We start from the raw sequence: 26791 nt of genomic DNA, 5'->3' as shown, positions 1-26791 counted from the left end.
AAAGAAATGAACAGCATTTTGTCCAAGCAATAATAAAAGGACACCTTTAATTCATAATGTCTTAAATATAATTTTGTAAAAAAAAAATTGTGAATCGAATCGTGAGTTGAGTGAATCGTTACATCCCTACTCAGGACATATGTTGTCTTCTTCATTGTGTTATAATCTTGTGCTAATCTTTATGCTTGTATTCTAGCAGAAAGGTGAATTGAGGTCATTTAATGTAAATGAATGTAGTTGTTTTGATGTAAAAGTTATTTATTAATAATCCTATTAACAACATTTATGCACACACACACAAATATATACTGTATGTGTATATATATATATATATAAATAGATGTGTATTATATGAAATGTAAGTAAATATTGTGTGTATAGTATTGTATAACCAAGTAAAATATAATGTTTTAATATAATTAATAATATACATAATTATTAGCAGTTGTGGTAATAGTTGTGGAAATATATTTTATATATATATAATAAATATTTATATATAATTATTTTATTTTTTTTAACAATTTAATAATTTGTTTTCTGAATTTGTCCAAGCGATAAAATAAGATAAAATATAAAAATAATTTCAGTGACACCTTTCCGTTTTATTACCAGTGATTGTCACACCAACCATAGTTACTGTTGCTAAGGAACACAAACAATGTCTGCAGGCCTAATTGTCCAATTTCACCGAACTGTTTGGAATTACGAATTTAAAATTACGCAACCCTTTTAATACACAGGCACTAATCGATATATATGCAGTGATGAGCCGTGACCTTAGATTTCAGGAGAAAACCCTCAGTGCATGTGCTAGGAAACATCATTATCCCTGTAGCCACGGCTTGACAGCAGTCCCTAATAGCTTGCACAGAGCTAGCGCAAGGTCACGCCTGTCGCAGTGTGTTTTTCTGTGATGAAAGAGCGTCTTTGAGTGAGTCATCACAGGCGGACGCCGATGGCTTATTTGCTGCTTTTTCATAAGTTCTCAATACCCTTGTTGAGGAACTCTTAACCTAGTATGGGAAACTTGTGTGCTCGCTGCGACTCTACCTTTCTGGATGGCCTGTTCGTTTCCTTGATCATCTGTTAACTTTAGAAGTGTATCGCATCTGTGTGGTCTGAAGATGACATCACTTCCCAAGGCCCTCACAGATAATGATGCTGGCAGTGGCTTTATTTGCATATGCCTCCAGCTAGCGTTGCAATCTGGGCTTTGGTGGGATCTTGTGTGTTTTATCCACTTTTGATGGGGGTCCTTTTATAGAAATCCTTCTCTATTCCGCACACACATACACAGTTGGCTTGTTTCAATAGGCCTCAGGTTGCCTTTATTACGAAGATGCCTCATTATTGGCCAGCTTTGCTGATAGCTCACTCGGTTGGTGTTTGCACTTATGCAATAAAACATTTTGTGTATGTGTGGAGATGTCTTAAATCCGAAATTATATGATTTAGTAAATTTGGGTCAAAGAATGTCTATTTTATTAATCCTGAGTATGTGTCTTTAAACATGACGTAATAGCAGGGCTATTTTATAATAGGACTATTTTAATGATGTCCTTACTACCTTTCTGGGCCTTGAACGCATCAATTGCGTTGCTGTCTATGGAGGGTCAGAAAGCTCTCGGATTTCATCAAAAATATCTTAATTTGTGTTCTGAAGATGAACGAAGGTCTTACGGGTTTAGAACGACATGAGGATGAGTAATTAATGACCAGATTTTCAATTAATTTTCATTTTTGGGTTAACTATCCCTTTAATAATTGTTTTAGTTCTGTGAGAAGAGCGAAATCCACACCATTACTATTGTATAACAATAACAACATGAATGAACAATTCTTTACAGAATTAACCATGGTTTTACTGCAAAAGAAACCAAAAATCCATGGTTTTGCTACAGTAACCATAGTTTAACAATGGTATTCGTCATAAAACTATAGTTATATAAATGGAATGTAATCAGTATGCCACTTTTAGTAAAACCCATGATTAATTTTCCAAAAGGGATCATGTTGGAATCATCAAAACAATATTTTTTTCGGCTAATAAATAACACAAACATTGAGTAGGAGACTCAAATTACAGTTGGTTCCAATAGTATTTAATATTAGCATGTTGCTAAGCTAACAAGGTGTACTTTAATAAGGAACAAATACATTTAAACAGGGTTTTCATACTTGAAGTAATGACTGAAATGTAGCTTGACCAATAGCATGCAGGCATTGTACATAATCGACCAATCATGGTGTGCAAGAAGGCGGGAGAGCGAGAATTGTCAAAATAATGTAAATATGCATACATATAATGTATGTGGTCTGCAGAGATCATGTCAACAGCAAACCAAAACCAAAACCAGACATTTTAGGCAATTTAGAAATCCTAGCCAGGACATGTCTGTAAAACGAGTACTTTAGCATAAAATTACAGTAAAATGTAATGAGCCGATATTCTTAATAATTAAGCCAGTTTCAGGATATATGCTCTCTGAGCGAGTGGTAGATATGATAGTGATGACATAATGTACTTGGGAGTATGAGGCTTCATATTTTGTTTAGTTCCTTCATTTTTGTTCATTATTTCTTCATCAGGTGATGTGATCGTCTACATCAATGACATCTGTGTTTTGGGCACCACCCATGCAGATGTGGTGAAGGTTTTCCAGTCTGTCCCTATTGGACAGAGTGTCACCCTGGTGCTGTGTCGAGGATACCCTCTCCCTTATGACCCAGAAGACCCCTCCGCTAGTTCCTCCAGGCCCCCTTTGGGCCTAGTGGATCACCCACTGCTGCTCAATGGAAGGAACAACTATGAAAATTACATGGAGTACATGTCTTTGACTGGACGCTTAGTACCCGAGCACAGTGAGGGCTTTACCCCGCATCCCCATCCTGGAGACACACACCTTGATGGCTCTCAGCCTCCATCCCTGACCACACCGGGACCCCCACCCGATGACAGCGTCTCCATGGCGTCATCCTCAGGCGCAACCACCGGTGCTCAAGTGGCCCCTGAACTTCTGAGTCTCACTATAACCAAAGGCACAGAGGGTTTCGGGTTCACCATTGCCGACAGTCCCACAGGGCAAAGAGTCAAACAGGTGCGATGATATCCATCCATCCATCCATCCATCCATCCATCCATCCATCCATCCAAATAAATATATTTTATTCGTGTTATTTTAGAAAACAAATTATATATAATTTTTTATTGGAAAATGACCAGTTATGTATATTTATATATTTATATTTCTATATATCAAGCATGATATGTGTCATAGTTATTTCTGTATGTTTGGATCAGGTTCTGGAGCCGCAGGGTTGTCCGGGGTTATGTGAAGGAGATTTGATGGTGGAGATTAATCAGAAGGGTCTCCAGGGACTCAACCACACACAGGTGGTGCAGCTGCTCAAGGACTGTCCAGTGGGAACAGAGGCTACGCTTGTCATTCAGAGAGGAGCAGCAGCAGGTGCGCACATTTCCACCCTTCATTTTTAAAACCAAGTTCATCAGAAACGTGCTGAAAGTTTCCTGATATCTCCGTCAGACCTTGGCAAAGTACAGTGTTCACTGAAAATTAGAATTTCTGTCGGTATCTACCATAGACTGTATAAAAACATGGACGTAGTGTCTGTGACGTCACCCGTAGTTTTCTGAAGAGCGTTTTTGAAGCTCAAAGTGGGCAAAGCGGGCCGTCGCCATCTTGGCAGTGCGCCACTCATCAATAATGAGCAAAAAGGCGGGAGCTGGTTGCTGAAGCCACGCCCACCTAGTTCGACAGCGGTGTCAGCAGCGGCAATCCACCTGTCACTCAAGTGGCCACGCCCTTAATTATGCAGAACTTTAGGCTTAATATAATTTTACAAAGGATTGACGTATAAAAAATTCACCCCCCTCACAGTTTGTCCCTGAAGGCAAAATTAGCTATATAGACCAAAAATTTTAATTTTGTACCAGTCGGTAAACATGTTTTTTGCTGCTGTAGAAAAGTTGGGCATTTTAAACATGGGGAGTCTATGGAACTGGCAGACTCCCTTTTGGAGAAAAAAAGGCCTCTAGTGGCCAGTTGATGCAATCACAGTTTTAGTCACTCTGCCCTTGTTGGCTTCACGGAGCGAGGTGATGAGAGCGGGGGTTGCGGCTTCACGAGAGAGAGCGGGAGGTTGCCGCTTTGTATCTACTCACCCTGTTTGTCTTTTTTTTTGTGTGTTGAACACAAAAGGAGAATTTTTCAGTACAACAATTGCATATATTGGTTAATAGGTGTGTAAAAGGTTCAAAACATGTGTGTTGTTAGTTTTTTTGGAGGTATTATGAGATTTTTTTTGTTAGAAAAAAAAAAATTTAAGTCTATTAAAATAACCTCTAAATAATAATTTTAATAATTTATTAATATAGAATATAGTTGTTGTTATATTTGGATGTTAATAAATACTTATTGTTGTTGTTTTATTTGGATTTTACTCAATTTTTGCTTTTAAATTGGTGATAATTATTTAAAGATTGCAGAATATCATTTTGGGGTGATCTTTTCCTTTAAAGTTTTGGTTGAAATGCTGAAAGTAACTTTGTACGCTTCAGTGCTTCTGTCTTTTCTAAGCATTCTGAACTTGCCTTAAACTTTGATTCAGCAAGATTTTGAAATAAGAGGAGAGAAACGTTTCTATTATACACTCCTAGATGTGCTTTGCCTCCCAAACTAACCAGTACGTCTCAATTTCTCAGACTCAAGCTGTTTTCTTTCAGAATAACTGAAGCTGATGAGCTGTTTTTGGGCAATTTTAGCAAAGCCTTCACAAGATTGCACACTGTATCATCTCTTGGCAAGAGCTGGGGACAGTTATTAGCATATTCAGACTGGAGCCAAGCTAATCTACTAATTCCATGCATGTCCACTTATCGGAGTGCTTACTTTCATTAAAATGTCCGTGCAGAGCGTAATATTTTATCGCCCTTCTTAATTAGGATATTCTTAGAATGAAAATGAATGAGGCAATTAATAGAAACTATCTTGAAGAAGGCTACAGTCTCTCCATGTGTACAGTAACCCTGATATGTGTTCTTAAGATGCTTGTCTGTTCCTCTAAACCACCATCAATCAAGTAATTACGTCCACGCTTCCTGACAATTACGCAGTGCGTCTGTTCTCACCTCCTCTGCGTGTTTCATGACTATATCGAAGGCTACGGTCTTAAAGGAGCTCTCAGGAATCACTCCACAGCCTCTTGTAAGGGAGCGTGAGACGGTGCCATGTGACTCACTGGCTAAGTGTGAGACCATTCAGTTTCCTGCCGGCGTTCTGCCAAGAGCCCGGTCAGCGCCGGCCATGTTCACAGCTCTTTCCCCCAGTTCTCTAATTAAAGCACGACTCCCACACTGAGCTGTGGACATAAACAGGCAGACGAATCAGAATGCAGAGTGGCTCGAGGGGGGCGGGGGCGTTCGGCGATCAGGCCAATCAGAGCGAGTTGCTTCCCAGCAGGTATCACTGAGGGAGTACTCTGAAATAGATGCTGATTGAGGAGATGTCATTTATTCTTGGTGACGTGAAGAGTTTATATTATCATAATTTACATAAATTTACATGAACATATCTATTTAAAGCAGCGGGATGAATGGGCAAGTAAATGTCAAGACAAGCATAATTTCACACCAGAACAAGGTGAGAATTCTGAATTCATAGACGGTCTTTCTTTTGCGCTGTCCGCACAAACTTGAAACCAGAGCCAGTTATATATTTAAGATTAATTATTTTTCAAATAATAAAAATAAATAATTTCTAAATCACAATTGGTTCCATTGGTTCCATCAAAAAAAACGAAAAAAAAAAAAAACACTGTACAGGATGCTGTGAAGTGAAATAGAAGACAGTCTGACAATATATATAAAATATGTTTAATATTTTTATTTGTTAGTGTTTAATTAGGACTAGGGATGGATGATATAGCTAAAGAAAATCTCAATATTTTGTCATTCAGTATATATCTTGATATTTCTTAAATATCATAAATATCATTTTTAAATTTTACGAAAAAAAAATCAGAGCATCACAGGAATAAATTATTTCTTTAAAGTATATTCAAATAAAAAACTATTATTTTAAGTTGTAATAATATTTCACAATATTACTGTTTTTTCCGTATTTTTGATCAAATAAATGCAGGCTTGATGAGCAGAAGAGACTTCTTTCAAAAACATTAAAAAATAGTAATGTTTCCAAACGTGATATATTTTATATCTGTACGTGTGTATATATATATATATATGATATGTATATATATATATATATATAGTATATATATATATATATATATTGTGTGTGTGTGTGTTTGTGTGTGTGTGTGTGTGTGTGTAATTCAGCCAGGCAAAATCATAATGATTATATATACTGCAAATATTCAGTATATCACCCAGACGTACTTAGGACAAGTAATTGGATTGCATTTGCACCCAAGTGCATAAATGCAACTTTTGCAATAATTTCACTACATTTATTTCTGTTGGAATCAGAAATGATCTCATTTGGTAACAGACTGCTGAGGGAGGTAAATGCAATAAGAAATGTATCTCTTATCTCCAAATTTGCCCAGAGTACTAAAAGAATCATTAAGGAACCAGAATTGTTCTTACGATTCCCATTTCTCTACCTTATTAGTGCAGCATTCAGAGCACAAATCCACAGTCCGTCTTCCTCTCTGCACTTCTTTTATGAGGATTATTGACATCTCAGGTAGGTCTGGACAGGCAGGTGTGAGGTGATAACTATACTCCTCTGACTCCCTGTACTGATGGAAATATCATCAGGGCCGTGGCATTTCAGCAGTGCAGACAGCTCTCTTACATCCTCTTGGCTCTATTCCATCGGGGTCTCGGAGAACTCGGAGCTGACAGTCACCCCGAATCCCTCGTGATTCCATCTGACTCACCTTTCAGGCTTCACCGGAGAGAGACGCACGACATGAGGCCACTGACAGAACTTTGAAGTTTGAATTTTTTGAAGGTTGTTTCAGTGTTTACATCCGAATGCGGCAATCAAGAAATAAGAGAACAAATCCTTGAAGCCTTGAACACAAGCTAGATCAAAGTTCTCTGCTTTTTCTTCTCCATATGGCTTCTTTTGTGATGCATCGGGGGAGGAGGAGGACTTGTGGAGTGGCACGACTGTGAACGTTTGCCCAAGGCTTTATGTTTAGCCCTTCGCTGCCAAGTCTAGTCCTGGTCATATAGCGTTTGATGTAATCCTGTTAGTTTAAGCAGGCAGAAAAATGCTCACATACACATATCCAGACGTACACATGCGTGCACATTTTCATGCACAGAGAAGAACAAAGACTCACAATATAGGCTGTGCAGTTGAACTAAGAAATGAAAAGTCGTAACTCATTATTCTCATAGCACCTCTGGCCATGGTTTAATCACATTGCAGATGAATCTTAAACAGCCTTCATCATATCACTGACAGTCATATCACAAATGCATATCATGCATTTTATTATATGGGGAACTCAGAATAAAACAGTATTGCGGTAGTTCTTTGCATATTGTAAAAAGTGAAATGTGTGGTTGTAACTATACAGTTATTCCTACCCAGTCTGACCTTTTAAATGGATTTCTGTTAGTGTAAATAATGTAGTCAGTACGATACTTTATATAAAAAAATAGTTGATTTAGATGTAATTTGGGTCATCTATACAATATTATTAATATAAACACACTATTCAATATAAGTTTTTCTGACCCCATTGGCACTTTTTTAATAAAACAAGAAAAACATGTCAGTGGAGTCTATAATGAGTCAGACAGAAACACTAATTAAGAAACTTATTTTTGCAGTACTGTACATAATATATGATATACCGTTAAAATGGTAAAAATACTAGTTTCCATTTATTTTTCTTGTATGTGATCATAATCCTAAATTTTCTTCTGATTATCCTAATACTAATACTTAGACATTTTGCTACAGATATTTGTCCGATATGAATGAGGCCAGTGATGCTGAGTGATATAAAGTGATATAGATTCAACACATATGCTAAAAACATTTCTGGCCATTCTTATTTCAGAATCATTCAGAACTGACTGGAAGTCAAAAATCTAGTTTAGAGTCTTCTGTCTCCCTTACGATACGAAATACTGTTTGGCAGGCTCAATTTTAGTCTTTTTATTTAAGATGAGTTTGGCATCTGCTCAAAGCTAATGATGTAATTACCTTGCAAATTAATGCAATAAACTTTCCTCACTGCCTACAGGACAACAAAGATAAGAGAAAAATGGATGAATATTATGCAACGATTATGAATTTTTACTCCTTAGATCTAATGATATGTATCATTCTCTCGTTCTTTCTCTGTCAGGCCTCTACACACCCTGGGATCCCACAAAACAGGTAAATTATTTGAAATATTTTCTTTCCGTGTTCTTAAACTGACCTTGATACCTGCTGTAAATTCAAAGACTTGTAAAGTAATGACATTCGGTTCCATTAACAGTAACGCATGCTTTTTTCCACTGATGTGGACTCAGTGCCATAAAATACTTGGACATTTCCTGCACAATTATTCAGTGGCACCGCAACACAGCTATAAATATTGAACAAAGCAGACAGAGCAAGCAGAGTTGTATGATTCCTGAATGAATGAGTCTTCTGAGCCAACCTGATCTCATGCAAAAATGTAGGTGATACTCAATTGAAATTCCTCCTCCTCGGTCCCCGAGACCCACAGACTCAATCAAAATAAAAGTTTTTATTTACATAATAAATCTGTGTGTACTATGTATATTTATTATGTATGTATAAATACACACATATACAGTTTATATTGTAATAATACAATTAAAATTGTATATAAATATATTTAATATATAAACGTAAAATATTTTTCTTAAATATATACATGCATGTGTGTGTATTTAAATATACATAATAAATATACACAGTACACACACATATACTATGTAAACAAAAACTTTTATTTTGAACATAAGAGGATTTGAGCATCTGCACACCTCTGGCTAGCTGCTGCCCTTTAGCAGTGATCTTAGACCAGCGTCTGATGGCTGAAATGCCTCTGCAGCTCAAGCACATTTGCTGCATCAATCTCCGATTGGTGTTAAAGACAAACGCACAGCCATGACTTCTCAGTCTCAGCACGTGTTCAGCGGCGCGCTGGTCTGGATAACACTCTGATGAAACCCGACATGGAAATGTCCCGGGTGACAGATGCATTAACGCAGTGGCCATGGGTGGCCTGCTTCATCAGTATGCCTCTTGTGCTGCTGCATTAGCAAACAAAAAGCTTTAACTGACAGCAAAGTGTGCCTCTTTAATATGTGTGTTTGTTTGTGTGGGTGGAGCTCTGTTTGTTTTTTTTATGATGAGGAGTTATTATTAGAAGAGATTATTATGGTTGTTATTAATTTGAATTTCTTCTTCTTGGTTCGAGAGCCGCAGACTCAATCATGCTGCCGTGTGATTTATAACTCTGGCCAACTCAAAAACAAAACTCCTCGTTTCTGAAAATGGATTCATTTGAAGTTTTAAATATTAAAGAGAGGGTTCACACAAAAATGAAAATTCTGTCATTATTTACTCACCCTCATGTCACTCCAAATCTATGGGGTTTGTTTTTTCAATGACTATTTATTTTACAAAAGAAACCACTTTCACATTTCACATGCAAATTATGGCAAGGTTATTATCCATATATCCATAACATTTATCCATAATAATATCCATAATATTTCAAATAGTGTTATTGCATAATATTGAAATTTTAACGTTTTTATTAAAAGTTTGAATCGGTTAAAACATTTTTTGTAATTTTGTCTGTCATTTTTAGTAGTTTTTGTGTTTTGTAGTATATGTGTCTACATTGTTTTTAACTTTTTCTTTCAGTTTATTTTAGTTCATTAAGTTTAACTAAATTAAAATGAAAAAGTGTTGCCTTTGCAAATAGCTAAAATAAAATATGTATATATTGTATATATTTTATTTGGATAAAATAAAATATGTATATATTGTATATATTTTATTTGGAGTAAAAAAAAATTGTGGTTTTAAATTTAGTTTCAGTTTCAAGTTTTAATTTATTAGTCATTAGTTTAGGTAAATATATGTTTTATATGGATATATCCGAAACCCGAACCTATATAGTTTGTAGTACATGAAAGAAAATTAAATAGAATATTTAATGTTATACCATATATGAAAAATCTGTTGCTTGCAAACAGCATAAAAAAAAAGTGGTTTATTGTATTTCAGTTAACATTTATTTTATTTTGAGTAACTTTTTTTGTGGTTTTAAATTTAGTTTCATTTGTAGTTTTTTTATTATTTGTTATTTTTTTTTTTTTTTTTTGTTGTTTTTGGTTTAGTTTCATTTGTAGTTTAACTATGGATTTTTTATAATATATAGATTATTATATATATATATATATATATATATATACTATTATATATATATATATAGATGTATATATAGATATATATATATATAAAATGTGTATATATATGTATGTATGTATATATGTATGTGTGTGTGTGGGTGTGTATTCCAGCAAGTCGTGTAATAAAAGGCTATATTTAGCAGTATATAGTTTTTTTGTTTCACTTGTATAATCTTCCTTAGTTTTACATGTCTTAATTGCATTGCAGATCCACAAATGGTGTTTGCGAAACTAAATGGACTACACATCCCAGGTTAAGTTTCTTCGAAGCCTTGTAAAGTAATGCAACATTTCATTTAACACATTTAGGTATTTCTAGAATGATATCTAATTTCATGTGAGTTCACCTCTTAATCCCGGTGTAAGATACATCATTTTCAGGAAGCCGTCCAGTTCTGCTGGATTCAGGGCTCGTAATGGAATTGGCAGGTTAAGCGGAGAGAGCTGCAGGTGAAATGAACAGCTCACAGGAAATAGGATCCATTAGCCCCCGGGGCGCATGACTGTAGCACAGATACTTGGCTTCACACTTCAGGCCCTCACTTAGGGCTTAATTCATCTCCCCACTGAACCTCCCGAGAGAGCGATTGGACTGCTAAACTCTCTTCTCACAGAAAGAGGACAGGAGTAATGACAGGGGTCACCTTTATGATACGCCGAACGTTCTCCTCTTCAACTTTTAAAGGATGTACATGAGCGATTTGCACTTCTTTTTGGTGCATGTATGTATATTATCCACTCAAACCAGTCCATATCTGTGTTGTCCATACAGTGGGACACTCAAGGAAGCCCCCAGACCAGCTTGTCGGCTGCTTTGCTCCCCCACGGTGCCCCTCATCCCGGCCAGACGCTCCATCGCTCCTCTTTTCCGGATACAGAGCCCTTCTACCTGGGCAAGCCGGACCCCTACGACCTCTATGAGAAGTCACGTGCCATTTATGAAAGCAGACGTAAGTCAAGAGATTTTAGTTGCTTTCTAGTTGTTTGTAAATGACTTTATAAAATATTTCAAACTTCTTAGATTTATATATGTATACTGTATATGTATAGTCAAACCAAAAATTATTCAGACACCAGATATAATTTGTTATATTTTTTTTTTTCTATTGAGTGCAGGACACTATAGTTCAATTATGTAAGTGAGGATAGCAAAATAAAGTAAACTGAAATATTATACCCAAAAATTCTTCATACAGTGGACTACCAGTAAAACTGATGATAAAAAAACTTTGACCTGACTATGTTTTGCTTAAGTGTTTTATCCTTTAATTGCTAATGTGACCTTTTTACACAACAGACTGAACAAAATGAAGCATTGCATGGTAATTGGTCGACCGAAATTGGTATTTAATTAATTGTGTTAATTGTGTACTTAAATTTAACAGCTGACAGCTATTCAACCAAATTAATTACATACCTTTACATCAAAGTTACCTGACATTATCAAGAGGAATTTATTCTGACACAGAGTTCTTGTCGTATTTTATTTTCATTTTCTAAACTATAGCGAAAAAACTGTGATAATATGAGAAATGTTTTGGGTTTGACTGTATATATGTGTGTGTGTGTGTATATGTATGTATATATAATATATATATATATATATATATATAGATTATATACTCTATATATTATCATATTATGGCTGTCAGTCGATTCAAAAGGATATGGCAGTTAGTTAATCTAATTAATACCAAATTAAATTTGGCTGTGAAAATACCCCCAAAAGATATTTTAAAACCATTATTGTGTGTTAAATTACACAAATTATCATGTAGATATTACAAAAAGTAACTTTAGTAGGAAATATTTTACTCGATTCAACATTTATTTATTTTTAATTTTATTATTTAGATAATAAAAGTTTTAATATACGTTTAGGATAATATGGAATTATGGAGAATTAATGGAGATTATTTGGAAGATTATTTGAGAAACATCTCAGTATTTTTGTTCATACAGTGAAAGTCATTGGTAACCAAATTAGCTTGGTTACCAAAATTCTTTTTCTTCTGCTTACCAACATTCTTCATTATTTTCTTTTATGTTCCATAAAAGAAAGCAAGTGATACAGGTTTGAAACGACATGAGGGTGAGTAAATGATGACAGAATCTTTCTTTTTGGGTGAACTATCACTTTATTATTTTTATTATTTTTATTTTTTAGTGAAGTGATTCACTCTAGATAAGAAACTAAAATTGCCAGCAGGTGGCGGTTAATGTCTTTATGAGTAAGTCATTGAGTCATTCATTCATTTGATTTATTCAAACTGCTGATTTATTCAAGAATAAATTGCTCTCTTTATCACACAATTCGTTCAAAACGTGCATTCATTCAGAAAGGAAACGCAGCTTATGCCCCGGAAACTGATGAAATTAATAATCTTAAATCATTATCTTAAAAATTGGTTTGATATTAAATATTATGTAATGAGTATACTTTTTTAAATTTCATCAGCTGGAATGTGCTCTAGTGTAAATTATATTTGCTCACAAGCCATACAGAGTCACCAAAAAAATTTAACAAAGTGAGTCTTTAGCGAAATGGTCTGTAAATAAATTTTTTTTTTTTTTTACAAAAGTAATCCAATTATCACAAACAACAACTAGACTGGTCATGGAAAAGTCATGGAAATAAAGAAAGAAAGAAAGAAAAAGTTAATAAATATAATGTAACAGTTTAAATAATCTTTTTTCAAATATATTAATGCCAATTGGAAAGCAAAATGTGCTTTATTTTCATGAAAATAATGTCACAACCAGGAAAAAATAGGCCTAGTTTTCAAATGTATTTTATATTTATTTCTTGTCAATTTGAGGTGAAATATGAGCCTCTAAAGTTCTTGACAGGTTTCTTGTAATGAGTCTAAATAATGCATAAAGCCAGTTGACAGTACAAAGTATTTTGAAATAATTTGATTGTTTGAAGCTCTCATTTCTCATTCACACAGAGCCAGTCCCTCCTCGGACGCTGACAGACTCTACAGGCAAGTAGAGGAATGTGCTGCTTTCCCTTTCTTTATGTCACAGAGCACATATGCTGTTAGTCACATTTCATTAGCTAATTTATGTAACCCATGTGACTTCAGTGCTCTATATTTAGCTCTCTGTCTACCACTATACTCTTATTCTCCACTACATCAGAAGGTTCAGCACTCCAGTTTGTGAGGTGACCTACATAACGTGCGGCGTTCTCTGATCCTTCAGGTTTAGGAACGGTTTGAAGAAGTTCTGCTCTTTGCTTTCATGTCAAACATGATCACTTCTTATATTTTATAGGATCTTAGAGTGGATTTTAATGTGTTGCTGTTTGGTTGTTAGGTGGTTAAATATCGCTAACCAAGGAAGCAGCATGATTTAAATCACTCTTGAGTTTGGTGTGTGTGATCTAAACTGTGAGTCTTGTTCCTCAGGTGTGGAGTATCAGGAAGTGGAAGTGCACCTGCTGCGTGAGAAGATCGGCTTCGGCTTTAGGATCCTGGGTGGAGACGAGGCGGTGCAGGCTGTGAGTCCGGAGGCCCGTGACAAGGCTCGTATGGGGCAGGATAAACAGATACCGGTTCATATCTGTACAGCTCCATGAGCAGCAGATGGAAACATACCTGAAAAAAAAAAAACATTTCCTGCTTCCTTCAGCTGCTTATACAACATTACCATAGGAAAAACATTTTTTTGGGGGGGGCATGTACCATGGTAATATGGTATATGAGTGTTGTGGTTATTATAGTTTTGAAAATTTAGGTAGTGTTTATTAGAGCTTTTTAATGTTTTTGAAATAAGTTTCTTATGATTACTTAAGCTACATTTATTTGACCAAAACAGTGAAAAGTAATACTGACCAACATTATTAGAATTTAAAACCACTCTTTTTATTTTAATACATTTTATAATGTAATTTATTCCTGTGATGCAAAGCTGAATTTTCAGCATCATTACTCCAGTAAATAATTATAATATTATGCTTATGTTTTTGTGAAAACCATACTTTTTATATATAATGAAAAGTATGGTTTTTATTAATATATAAATAAAGAAAAAATAAAAAAAATCTTACTGACCCCATTAGTGCAAGCTATTTTAGCTGATATGTCAGACTTATGATGTGTCTGAGAACATTATTTTATGTGATAAATTTGTGTCCATGAAGCTTCAAAAGAAATAGTGCAAGCTATTTTAGCTGTACACTTTTACACTCTATTATATATATTATAATATACTTTTTTTTTTAAGTATACACTTTACACTCTGGGGTTAAATTTACAGCAAAATTAACTATATTGTGAGACATTTCAATAAAAATTTTAATTAATCATACTGTGATATTTTTATTATAATGCCCAGCCCAAATAGTTTGTTTTTTATTTTTTTAATATTTTTTTATTGAATTTTTCTTTATTTCTTTTTTTAAATTCGCATTTTCGTTTTATTTCAGTTCAGTGTAGTTTTCATCCTTTCATTCCATCACAAATTGTTCCATCTGCCTTTAATGAAACTTTAATGATTGTTTTACATGTCAATCAAACAGCTGCTTTTTTATTGGATCGCTGTTGTTGTATGTTTATTCATTTTATTTATTTTTATTTATTTATTTGACAGAATACATTGCTAGTCTAAAGTCAGGGTTGACAAATAATTAAAATATGTACAGTTCCAGATAAAATCATTTTTGCTTGCATTTTAGAACCTTGTTTTATTCTTTTGCACTTGTGTTTTAGTTAACAATTTTTTTTTACTGCTTATTTTCTTCTTCATAATAGTTATGGTTAACAATAACACTAACCTTGATCCATACCATGCTACTGTATATATCAAATAGACTATCAAATATGATCTGATACCATAAATATATACTTAATTTGACAGATTTTGTGCAGAGTTGTGGCTTTTATTCTTATTTAATTCTGATCTGATTCTGATACTGATTCTGATTTAAAATGGATTTTCTTGGATTTCAAATGACAGTTTATTTACAGTCGTCTTTAGCTAATTGTCTTTGGTAATTTCATTTAATTTCTTAAATAAATACCAGCATGTCAGGCTAGATATGTATAATCCCATCAGTTTGTCAAGAATATTGCTGTTTGAACATGTAAAATTATTATTAAAAAGACTGTACATGTCGGTTCACATTAACATGATACTGATTTTTCTTCACAGATTGTGATCGGAGCAATCATAGAGAACAGCCCTGCGGAGCGCGACGGCAGACTGCGTCCGGGAGATGAGCTGGTCTCGGTTGACAGGATGCCCGTGGGGGGGAGACCACACCGCTACGTCATCGACCTCATGCACGCGGCGGCACGAAATGGACAGGTCACTCTGACCGTCAGGAGGAGAGTTCTGCTGCAGCAGGGTGAGCAAAAACCCTCCGGTGACAACAATTTGATCCTCAAAACTAGTCATTTACTGCACTGTCAGGGTTTATAAAACAGCAAATTCCATAATATTGGTATTTTGGATTATAGGTATTTCCTTAACCCTATAAAGCCTACTGTATCATATATCATTTGAAAATTATCAATATGAAATTAAATATGATACAAAACATGAAACACATAAGCAGTCTTTTTTTTTTTTTAAATGATAAAATTATTTTTTTTTAAATGCTCCATTAAAAAACAAACAAAAAAAACCTGACTATTATTTATTTCATATGCCTGGAATTACATTATCAAGAAGTAAAGGCGCAGTAATTGGTGGCAGTGATCTCTGGAGTCACACTGCTGTGGTTATGTGTTTGCATTGACTGAGATTGTGTTTGCTGCCACCTGCAGGCCAGCCTTGTGAGGAAAACAGCGCAGCGGCCAATCAGAGCAGTTCTCCCCGGGGTCATGCCGTGTGCCCAGTCAACTTGCCCCCCACCACTGATGTAGTTATCCATCGTAAGGAAAGCGAAGGCTTTGGCTTTGTCATCATCAGCTCCCTCAACCGTCCAGAGACCACGAACACAATAAGTAAGTCCTCCTTTCACATAGCTGTTTATCTGATGCTCTGGTGAACGCTTATGCATTCTTTTACACATGGTGACATGTTTATTAAGATAGACTCGTCATTATCTTAGAGTAAAGTTCAGTTTGTAGTGCAGATGTATAAAAAATATGGGATCGAGCCCATTATGTGTCCAAGAACACAGTCCACAAAGTTAAAGCAAAGAAGCTGATTTACAATTTATAAAACATATATTATATTGGAGGGACTTATATTATCTTATTATTATATATTTTTTATAAACTACAATATGACCGAAATATTTGACATGAAATTCTCACAATAGTTACACTGATATGTTTTGTAGCTGTGCCACATAAGATCGGCCGCATCATCGAGGGCAGTCCGGCTGATCGCTGTGGGAAGCTGAAAGTTGGTGATCGGATTATGGCTGTCAACTGTCAGTCAATCATCAACATGCCTCACGCTGACATTGTCAAGCTGATCAAAGACGCTGGACTCACTGTCACCTTGCACATCATCCCTGAAGAAGGTATGATCAGAATATGTTGCAACAAAGAAAGATTTCTGGCTTCTTCCTTTGTAAACACACCTGTTTTTTTTGCCTTAGACGTAAACGGTGCTCATTCGGCCCCTACATCAGAGAAGCAGAGTCCCATGGTGGCCCAGAAGCACAGCCCTCATACTCAGTCCAGCCCAGCAGCCCAGCAGAGCCCGACCGTGTCTCATCCCAGCCCACCAGCCCCCCACCCCAGCCCAGCCACCACACAGCCCAGCCCCCTGCTGATGGAGCCGGGCCCTGGAGCTCCACACAGCAGCCCACCAGTGACTCAAAGCAGTCTGCCAGTGAGTCAGGCCGGCCTGGAGGCCATGCAGTCGGGCTCAGCGGTGACTCAGGCTGCTCCTGTTGTGGATCCGGGCATACCAGGAGTTCAGCCCACCTCCATCGGATCAGTGCCAGTCCCACCACAGCTGTACCTTCATGACACCAGGTACTGTTTGCCTATTAATTTATATATAATTTTTTTAATATATGTTTATTAATTAAATTTATTAAATCAACAGTGTTATTCCTTTGAGTATCTATCTATCTATCTATTTATCTCTCTATCTATCTATCTCTCTCTCTCTCTCTTTCTCTCTCTCTATCTATCTATCTATCTATCTATCTATCTCTATCTCTCTCTCTCTATCTATCTATCTATCTATCTATCTATCTCTATCTCTCTCTCTCTATCTATCTATCTATCTATCTATCTATCTATCTATCTATCTATCTCTCTCTTTCTCTCTATCTATCTATCTCTCTCTCTCTCTCTCTCTTTCTCTCTATCTATCTATCTGTCATCAATCTATCATTTCTGCTGTTCATTCTCTGTCATTTTTGCATGACATCTTTTATTAAAATTAAGCACTTTATATTCATATTGCATTTTATGCATTGCAGCATTATTTTTGTTTTCACCATTAAGCACATTTTACCCAAAATAATCATTACTGTATTATTTTTTTTTTTTTTTTAATTTTGAAAATATTAGTTGTACTGAAATATTAGTTGTACTGATTAAAAAAAGCATACTGTCATGAGGTATATGTAGTTTACCATTTAAATAATATTTAATTTTGTTTTTCATTATGGTAATGACTATTTTTTTTTTCTTTTTTTTTTTTTTTTTTTGGAGAAATCTTGCTTAATTGTCATTAATGTCAAGGCAAGTCCTTTTTCACTGATACAAAAAAACAAGTTTTATGTGAAATGTATATTATAAATTAATCAAGTATTTTTAATGAATTACAATTATTTAAAATTAAAATACTAAAATAAATTGTAAAATATAATTTCAGATTTTTCCTTTTGAGTTGAAATTGAGTCAGGATTGTTCTTGACATTCCTTTTTTTCCTGCGTTGTTCCATGTGTCCACGTCTGTTTAAAGGCTTCTCTCAGGTAGTCTTTGGGCTCAACCAAACTGCCTTGGGCACTCTCACATCATGCTTCGAGCGTCTGCTGTCTTTCTCTCACACTAGCCTGAGTAACATCACTTAACACTTCATGATAAATTATTTAACTCCTCAATAATACACGCTTCTTCTCTCAGGCAGGGTTTACACATTTTTTTTCCCCCAGGGTTGGCTCATGACTGCTCTGATTTATGCATCGTGAAAGATGGGAACTGAGACTTGATTAATATGACCAATGAGCAAAGCCCTGGTCACATGGCCATAGAGGGAAAAAAAGCTCACTGTTAGACATTAAGCCAAAAACTTGTTGTTTTTATTGTGCATTGGACGTAATAGTATTTAAACCAACATTCACAGAGAGTTTAAGTGGTTTATAGTTGAATTTTGTGGGAAATGTGTAGATGAAGTTAATCAGCCTGTTGACTTGTGGGACAGGATTGGTTAATTTGATCTTGTTGGTACCTACAGGTCGGAGGTTAAAGCCAGGCAGGATGTTAAACCAGATATCTGCCAAGCTGCATATACAGACTACAGACAGCCTCCGGTGGACTACAGACATCCTCCTGTAGCAGACTACAGACAGCCGCCCACCATTGAGTACAGACACCCACCTGCTCTCATAGACTACAGACAGCACTCCATCGCCGATTACAGACCACAGGTCTAACTGCACATTTTATTACACCAAAATATTACTTGACATCCAGAATATGAAACAATTACAGTATAATGCAGCTGGAAAATCAATAAAAACACCATTAGAAGTGTCATGTTTTTCCAGTGCAATGAAATCACCTGTTATAGCACAATTTGTTTTTGTATATAAAATATAGAGAATTTGTATTTGTTCTGTACACTGAATTAAAACAAAAAAAAGTATAATAAAAATAAATAACATTAAATGCAGTTTGATCTCATCAACATAATTTTTTTTTGTGATATTTGGTGTTAAGTACATGAATATAAATATTAATAGTAAATTTTAATTAAAAGTCAATTGTGGGGGTTGTCTTGAAAAGCGGCGTGCCACACTTCAATATTTCTATTAATTTTAATTTTAATTTATTTTTCCAGGACTATGACTACTTCACTGTGGAACTGGAGAAAAGTGTGAAGGGATTTGGCTTTAGCATCCGTGGAGGACGGGAATACAAGATGGACCTGTTTGTGCTGAGACTGGCTGAGGATGGACCTGCGATCCGTAACGGCAGAATGAGGGTGAGAACACTCTTCAGACTGTTAGAAGGAAAAGCCTTTTTAGAATTGCACTTTTATAAATGAGATTCTTGCGCTCAAACTGTTAAAATGTATTTTGAAACTCTCACTGTGAAAAATGCTATTTTTTATGTGAAAGTACATTTGATTTTTTACAGTACAACAATTCAAAAGTTTGGGGTCAGTATAGGGGTGGGTGATATACCGGTAGAAATGTGTCAACCGATTTTTGACTACCGTATCTACAGTGGTTACATGCTCACGTGACGTTGTGCTATGTGGTCACAAAAACGTAACGTTTGCACATGTTTTTAAGCATTGCAGTTTAAAAACAAGAACTCATTTCTGCACGCTGTCTGAGAGACAGTTTCTGAGCGCTGTCAGAGGCGTGTACGTGAAGACGGTGCTCAAAGAGCGCGGGAGTTATTTTTCCTGCTTTATAGGCCTTGCACAGTTAAATACACACACTTGTATGTGTAAAAAAGCAAGTATCCTTGTAATTTAGGTCTTAAGTGAGAGCAAACAGTGGAGAAAGAAAACACGTGTAACAGTATATTGAATCCGGGCAGCTCTTAAAGTGACAGCAGTCTAATATTCCTGTTGTCTGTCATTCATGTTAAACAACGAAACAGAGACATAATGTTTCAAATCTGTTTCAAATAAAGGCTGTTCTTTAGATTTTTTTTTCTTTTCATTAAAAGAATCCTGAAATATTAAGCAACACAACTATTTTCAAAATTAAGCATATTAGAATTTCTGAAGGATCATGTGATACTGAAGACCGCAGTAATGATGATGGAAATTCAGCTTTGCATCACTGTAATAAATTGCATTTTAAAATATATTACAGTAGAAAAGAGTTACTTAGAATTATGATAATATTTCACAATATTACTGTTTTTTTCTGTATTTTTAATCAAATATATGCAGCCATGGTGAGCAAATGTTTGAAAAGTAGTGTCTTTGTATTTAGTACTTGACTCTAATTGGTCAATTATCATAAAACAGAAAGCCTTCAAGGTGATACTGATGTAAAATATTCCCATGATTCCTCATGTTCGCAGGTTGGAGATCAGATTATTGAAATTAACGGTGAGAGTACGAGAGACATGAGTCACGCTCGTGCCATCGAGCTCATCAAGGCTGGCGGTCGTCGAGTACGTCTGCTGTTGAAAAGGGGCACGGGACAGGTGCCAGAATATGGTGGGTACCGCAACACACAAAGCCAAAAAAAAAACACCATTTTAATCTTTTAAAAGTTGTTCAGTTTAAAAGAAATTTAGGTTTTTGCAGCCATTAGCAACTTTTCAGATGAACATAAAATTGATAATCGTGTTGTAAAACTAAAAATCTGCTGATTTGGGTTGAAGTAATGGAGCGAACACTCATATATGTGCTTATTGGAGTGCACTGGGGTACAAAAGCTCAAATGGGATACGGTGGTCTTGACGGTTGAAAGCTTTCTGTTAAAAGCTTAAAAGTCTTTGATGACTCACTATATCAATTAAACCTTTCATTGAACTCTCAATTAGTGACGAAACTTCTAGTAGCCTGTGACTAGTGTTCTCTTTACTCCTCTCCTCTATCAGCTGCTCTGTTTTTTCTAACTTTAATCTGCAATGCAATAGTTCAGTCTTTTACTTCCTGTCCTGTAGGAATGGTACCTACCAACCTTACCATGTGCATGAAAAGCGACACTCTAGCCTCACCCTGTTTCTTCATAATGGGACACTCTAAAGACACGGTTCGTGGCATCCTGCATGCCTCTCTGCTTATTTATTTTATGTCTGTAGATTTTCTATCTGCTTTTGTTTTCGGTTTGCATTCGTACACTAGCATGCGTCGCATGTCGTGTTTGTGTGTAGTTTTGTGTCACTGTGTGCATGTGCTCATGACAGTGTTGGGAAGCCACACTGAAACTGATGGAAACAGTAAAAATCCAGCTACCTGTTATTAACAAAATTTAGCTAACTACATTGAATTTTCTTAATAAATGACTAGAAATGAGCAGAGTATTTATCTGACGAAAGCAATGCAGGATCTCAGTCGATGCTTCACTGAGCCCCGCCTTAAAATTGTAAATAACCAATCATCCTTCAGCAATTTGTTGCCGTAAGTTTGTGATCTTTTCTAATGGAATTGTCTGGAGGCTCTGTGTGTTGAGTATTAAATGCAATTTTATGGAAATTATCCAAAAAATATGCTAAAATATATGGGGGCGGAAATGAGCAAAGGTTCAATTCGGGTGCGGGCATTAAACTTGAACACATAAATTTACATTAATTACAGTTAATACAACTAGAAGCACTGAAACATTTTTATAAATATATATTCAGATTTCGTTTGATTATTGTTCTTGTATATATCTCTAGAGAGAGAGACTTTAAGTAGAAATGTTCAGATTTACATTTATAGATATACATATAATTGTATATAGAATTATGTACACATACACATTTACAGATTTACAATTCTACTTTTTTATTTAGGATCTATAAATATAATGTCAAATTTCATATGATTATTTTTATTATTTTAATTACTTCATATAATTATTTCCTGTTTGGCCCTGAAAATACATTTAAGTTTATAATTAAAATATATTTTATTATAGCAAGTATATTTTTATATAATATCAATAAAATAATTTGTATAATACATATTACAATATACATTCATACTAAATAATAAAACAGTCAAATAATTTGTGAAATACTGTCTTCATTACTATAGAAAATGGCACAAAGTAACTAATTTAATTCATAAATAATTAATTAAATTTATAATAATTTTTAAGTAGTTCATATACCGAGTTTTTATATAATTATTTTTTTCCTGTTTGGTCCTTCATATATCATATTTATATTTTAAAATGTTCAATGTTTATAGATATGTGTCTAGACCAGTATATATTCATATTTATAAATGTTTAGATTACATTTATAGATACACATACTTATAATTATGCATATATCTATAGAGCTATATATATATATACAATATAATATATATATAGACAATTATAACTTTGTTAAGGATTTATAAATATATTTTCAGATTCCATATAATTATATAATTATTTTATTTTAATTTCTTAATATAGTTATTTCCTTCATTTCATATATATATATATATATATATATATATATATATATATATACATATATATATATATATATATATATATAGATAGATAGATAGATAGCATATGTATATATACATATATATGTATATATTTGTTTATTATTTATATAAATGTTTATTATAGAAAGTATATATTTTTTCATAACATTTTATGTATATAAATCTAGTAAGTTAAAAAAAAAAAACATAGTAATACTTTGTGAAATACTGTATTCATTGCTGTGTAAAATAGCACAAACTGACTCATAGTTCATTTACATAAATGGTTCATTAAAATGAATCAGACTTCCCAAAATAACAGATGAGGAAGAGTAGAATAATGTTACCCTTTACCCTAAAATATCTTGTTACTGAAAATGCTACTAAACTGCTCATTGCTCCCCAACACTGTATGATTGTGTTGTGTCCACTGGCAGTAACCCTGTCGGGTGTAACGGGTGATTAATTGGCTTTTTTTTTTTTTTGGTGGTAGGTGGCGCCTCCCGGAGTGCTGTCTCTCCAGCCGCCCCTGCCTTGTCGGAAGTAGTTTCACCCCGCTAGCGTGACACTCGCCCTTCACCGTCACCCGTCATCTCATCCAGCCTCAAACCCTGGACTTTCAGTGCATTCTGTGATAGTCTGGACCAATCACAGCGCCCCTAGTGGTCAGTTTTGTGGGGCTTCTCCTGCAGAACGATGGGTGGCAGGTCCACCTGTAAGAGCTGTGCTTTGAACAGCATAAAAAACAGAGGAGATGGATCATAAAAGTCAAAATTATTAAGAACAGATGGAGACACATCAACCTCAAATGGATTGTTGCATCCAACTTGCTTTTCATATAGTCTCTGTTCCAAGTTTGTTTTTCGTTTTCCGGACGATCTAGATGAACGGCAGCCAAAGACGCGTGGCTCGCCCTCTCGCTGTTTAATTCTGGATCCAGAGCGGAAACTTCTCGCAGGGGAACGAGCCGAACTTTCAACGCCTCGTTCTTCCGTCCGGTGGACACGAGCTCTCTTTATTTGTTGATCATGTAGAGGTTGTTTATTTTTTTGTATAATTTCAAGATGTTCATACCAAACCCCCAGTGATGCCAGGGGTCAAATATTGCAAACATATGTGTAGCATGAAAAGAGATTTCCGAAGAAACACACAAACTTCTGAGTTGAGAACTTCAACTTTTCAGTATTGCCTTGCGTTATATGTCTGATGGGAAAAAGTCACCATAGACATTGTGAAACATTGACAGTACATATAAAGGGAGACCGCCATGATGGAGATACAAGGGAAAGTATCACGCCGACCCATTCGGCCTGAATTATGAGAGGGTAAATGCACATCAATCGCCAAATCTGCCACATGGACGTATCCCTTTAGATCCCAAGATAATTACATTAGTATGGTTAAGTTGATGAATTCAACACCCAGCCAAACGTTTTGTTACATCGCGAACTGAACCGAAGAAGGACTGCGGATGTTTTTCAAAGCCTCAGTGTGTCATTGGCCCTGTACTGTGCACCACCACTGTGGATTTGGGGTGCCATCTTACACCTCACAAGCTTCATTCCCATGTCTCTGATGGCTCCGTAGTTCAAGAAAGCTTATTAGTGGAGCTAATTAAAAAAAATATGGTTTTTCAGGACAGTTCGGTCTGAGACCAGGAGACATGTAGTCTTTCACCGTGTCCTAACCAAGTGCGACATGACAAATAATTTGCCTGTTAGCTCCGAACGTGAAATTGCTGCATGATGCAACAACATCACATCTACTCAGAACTTATTTGATATGTAATGCATAGCAACGTGGGTTTTGGACCAATAAGACAGTGGTGGGTGGGGCTACATACAGATAAATTTGGGATTTGGACCAATACTATAACTATCGGCGGGGCTACATACAGATAAATTGGGGTTTGGACCAATACTGTGAACATGGGCGGGGCTACATGCAGATAATTTAGGGATTTAGACCAATACTATAACTATGGGCGGGGCCACATGCAGATAAATTTGGGATTTGGACCAATACTATAAGTATGGGTGGGGCTACATACAGATAAATTTGGGTTTTGGACCAATACTGTAAATATGGGCGGGGCCACATGCAGATAATTTTGGGATTTAGACCAATACCGTAAATATGGGCGGGGCCACATACAGATAATTTTGGGATTTAGACCAATACTGTAAATATGGGCGGGGCTACATGCAGATAATTTTGGGATTTAGACCAATACTGTAAATATGGGCGGGGCTACATGCAGATAATTTTGGGATTTAGACCAATACTGTAAATATGGGCCGGGGCTACATGCAGATAATTTTGGGATTTAGACCAATACTGTAAATATGGGCGGGGCTACATGCAGATAATTTTGGGATTTAGACCAATACTGTAAATATGGGCGGGGCTACATACAGATAATTTTGGGATTTAGACCAATACTGTAAATATGGGCGGGGCTACATGCAGATAATTTTGGGATTTAGACCAATACTGTAAATATGGGCGGGGCTACATACAGATAATTTTGGGATTTAGACCAATACTGTAAATATGGGCGGGGCTACATACAGATAATTTTGGGATTTGGACCAGTACGTATGAATACAATAACTATGGGTGGGGGTATAAACAGAAATTTGGGATTTGGACCAATATGATAACTGTGTGTTATATAGTTACAAGATGCGTAATATTTTGGTGTATCGGCCGATATTGCTGTTGGTAAATATTTGTAATTTAATTGGTAAATATGTAATTTTGCAATTTAATTGTGATATTTAAAATGTTAATTTCTCCTGTTTTTATATTTAGATTACATTTGCAAGCTTCTAAAAATTCAAATTTAATAACACCATTAAATGTAATCTTGAGCAAGTCTCACAATGAATATAAATTTTTCATATTGTACATTATATTGTTCTGATGCCCAAATTCACTTGTAGCATTTAAAATGATTGTTTTTTAGCATTTTATTCTTATTTATCTAGAAAAAAATGCTATAGATTTTTAATATTGACCATTCATCGGTTATTATTGGCGTGTCAGTATCAGAACTTTTTATCCTGGTCAATTTTGCTTTATTGTTTCATCACATCACGCTTGGTTAAGACACGGTTAAGGTTCAGCTGGGAGCAAAGACGAGGAAAGGGGATGTTTTTAAATGATGTGGGCATGATCAGGGTCTCTCTAGCATGAATGGGTGGGACCCAGTTGTATGGGGCAGAGTGCCTTACAGGCAGGACAAAGAGCAGTATGAAATATGCATTTTACATAAAAAAAATAGAAATATCTTAAGAGCTGAGCTTTTGTTTTCACTTTTGATTCAGTGGTGACAAACATTGCCAATTTTTTTTCTGATGTTGTGAAAATGTTTCATTAGTAAAAACTGTATAAAGATCAAAACTTCTGATCTGGCACATGTGGACAGCGGTAGGAGAAAATATATCAAGATTTTGTGTTTGTTACGGCAAACAATGTTTTATCCGAACCTTTGTCATTCTGACCTTTTCATTAGATGGAAGAGACAGTGTTAATGTGATCAACAGAAACATTTACAGTGATTGAATCTCACAGTTTTGCCTCTTTTTGTATTCATTTAATTGTGAAATGTCTTATGCTGCTCTGCACCTGTCATTCTGATCACAGGCTGATAACTGTGCCAATTTAATTGTTCTTGAGGTATGTGGAATGTAATTCCAGAGCGGTTTTGTGAACCACAGAATATCCTGAAACTCCGTCAGGAGCTGCATTGAAAAAGTCACATATCAATACAAGCTTATCACATTCCTATTTCTGAATACTGCAAAAAAAAAAAAAAAAAATGTAATCAGTATTTTTTCTTGTTTTCTGTAAAAATTACACATCCTTAAAACAAGTTACATTTTTTGGAAAAGCAATTAAATAGATTTGACAATACACCAAACATTTCAAAACAAGGTTTCAATACACCAAACAAGTATTTTACAATTAAATAAAAGTAGTTGCTTTATTTACCAAAATGTATTGTTTAAAACTTAGTTAAACTGAAATATTTTAATTTAATATTAAAATTAATGTTTATTTTTGAAAGAATTATAATAATTTATACTTAT

At 35.2% G+C, this 26791-nt stretch overlaps 1 protein-coding gene across 8 annotated transcripts in view; it reads left to right on the top strand.

Moving 5' to 3' along the window:
• Nucleotides 1-21896, top strand: part of LOC109064466 (membrane-associated guanylate kinase, WW and PDZ domain-containing protein 2-like) — a 76855-nt gene extending 54959 nt beyond the window's left edge. Inside the window, exons 8-21 of one of the 8 annotated variants that reach the window (XM_042752848.1) lie at nt 2593-3101; nt 3305-3470; nt 8359-8390; nt 11223-11400; nt 13402-13437; nt 13864-14009; nt 15608-15803; nt 16225-16404; nt 16746-16931; nt 17010-17391; nt 18828-19020; nt 19434-19577; nt 20639-20777; nt 21230-21896. In XM_042752848.1, coding sequence (XP_042608782.1) covers nt 2593-3101; nt 3305-3470; nt 8359-8390; nt 11223-11400; nt 13402-13437; nt 13864-14009; nt 15608-15803; nt 16225-16404; nt 16746-16931; nt 17010-17391; nt 18828-19020; nt 19434-19577; nt 20639-20777; nt 21230-21531 — 2789 coding nt within the window. In that variant the 3' untranslated portion in view covers nt 21532-21896. The remainder of the gene's footprint in view (nt 1-2592; nt 3102-3304; nt 3471-8358; nt 8391-11222; nt 11401-13401; nt 13438-13863; nt 14010-15607; nt 15804-16224; nt 16405-16745; nt 16932-17009; nt 17392-18827; nt 19021-19433; nt 19578-20638; nt 20778-21229) is intronic. The other 7 variants (XM_042752841.1, XM_042752844.1, XM_042752842.1 and 4 more) reach the window with 7 other exon arrangements.
• Nucleotides 21897-26791: the final 4895 nt, after the last annotated feature.

Source organism: Cyprinus carpio, chromosome B25, assembly GCF_018340385.1.
Source record: "Cyprinus carpio isolate SPL01 chromosome B25, ASM1834038v1, whole genome shotgun sequence".
NCBI lineage: Eukaryota > Metazoa > Chordata > Actinopteri > Cypriniformes > Cyprinidae > Cyprinus > Cyprinus carpio.
This window is presented reverse-complemented; position numbering and strand designations above follow the sequence as displayed.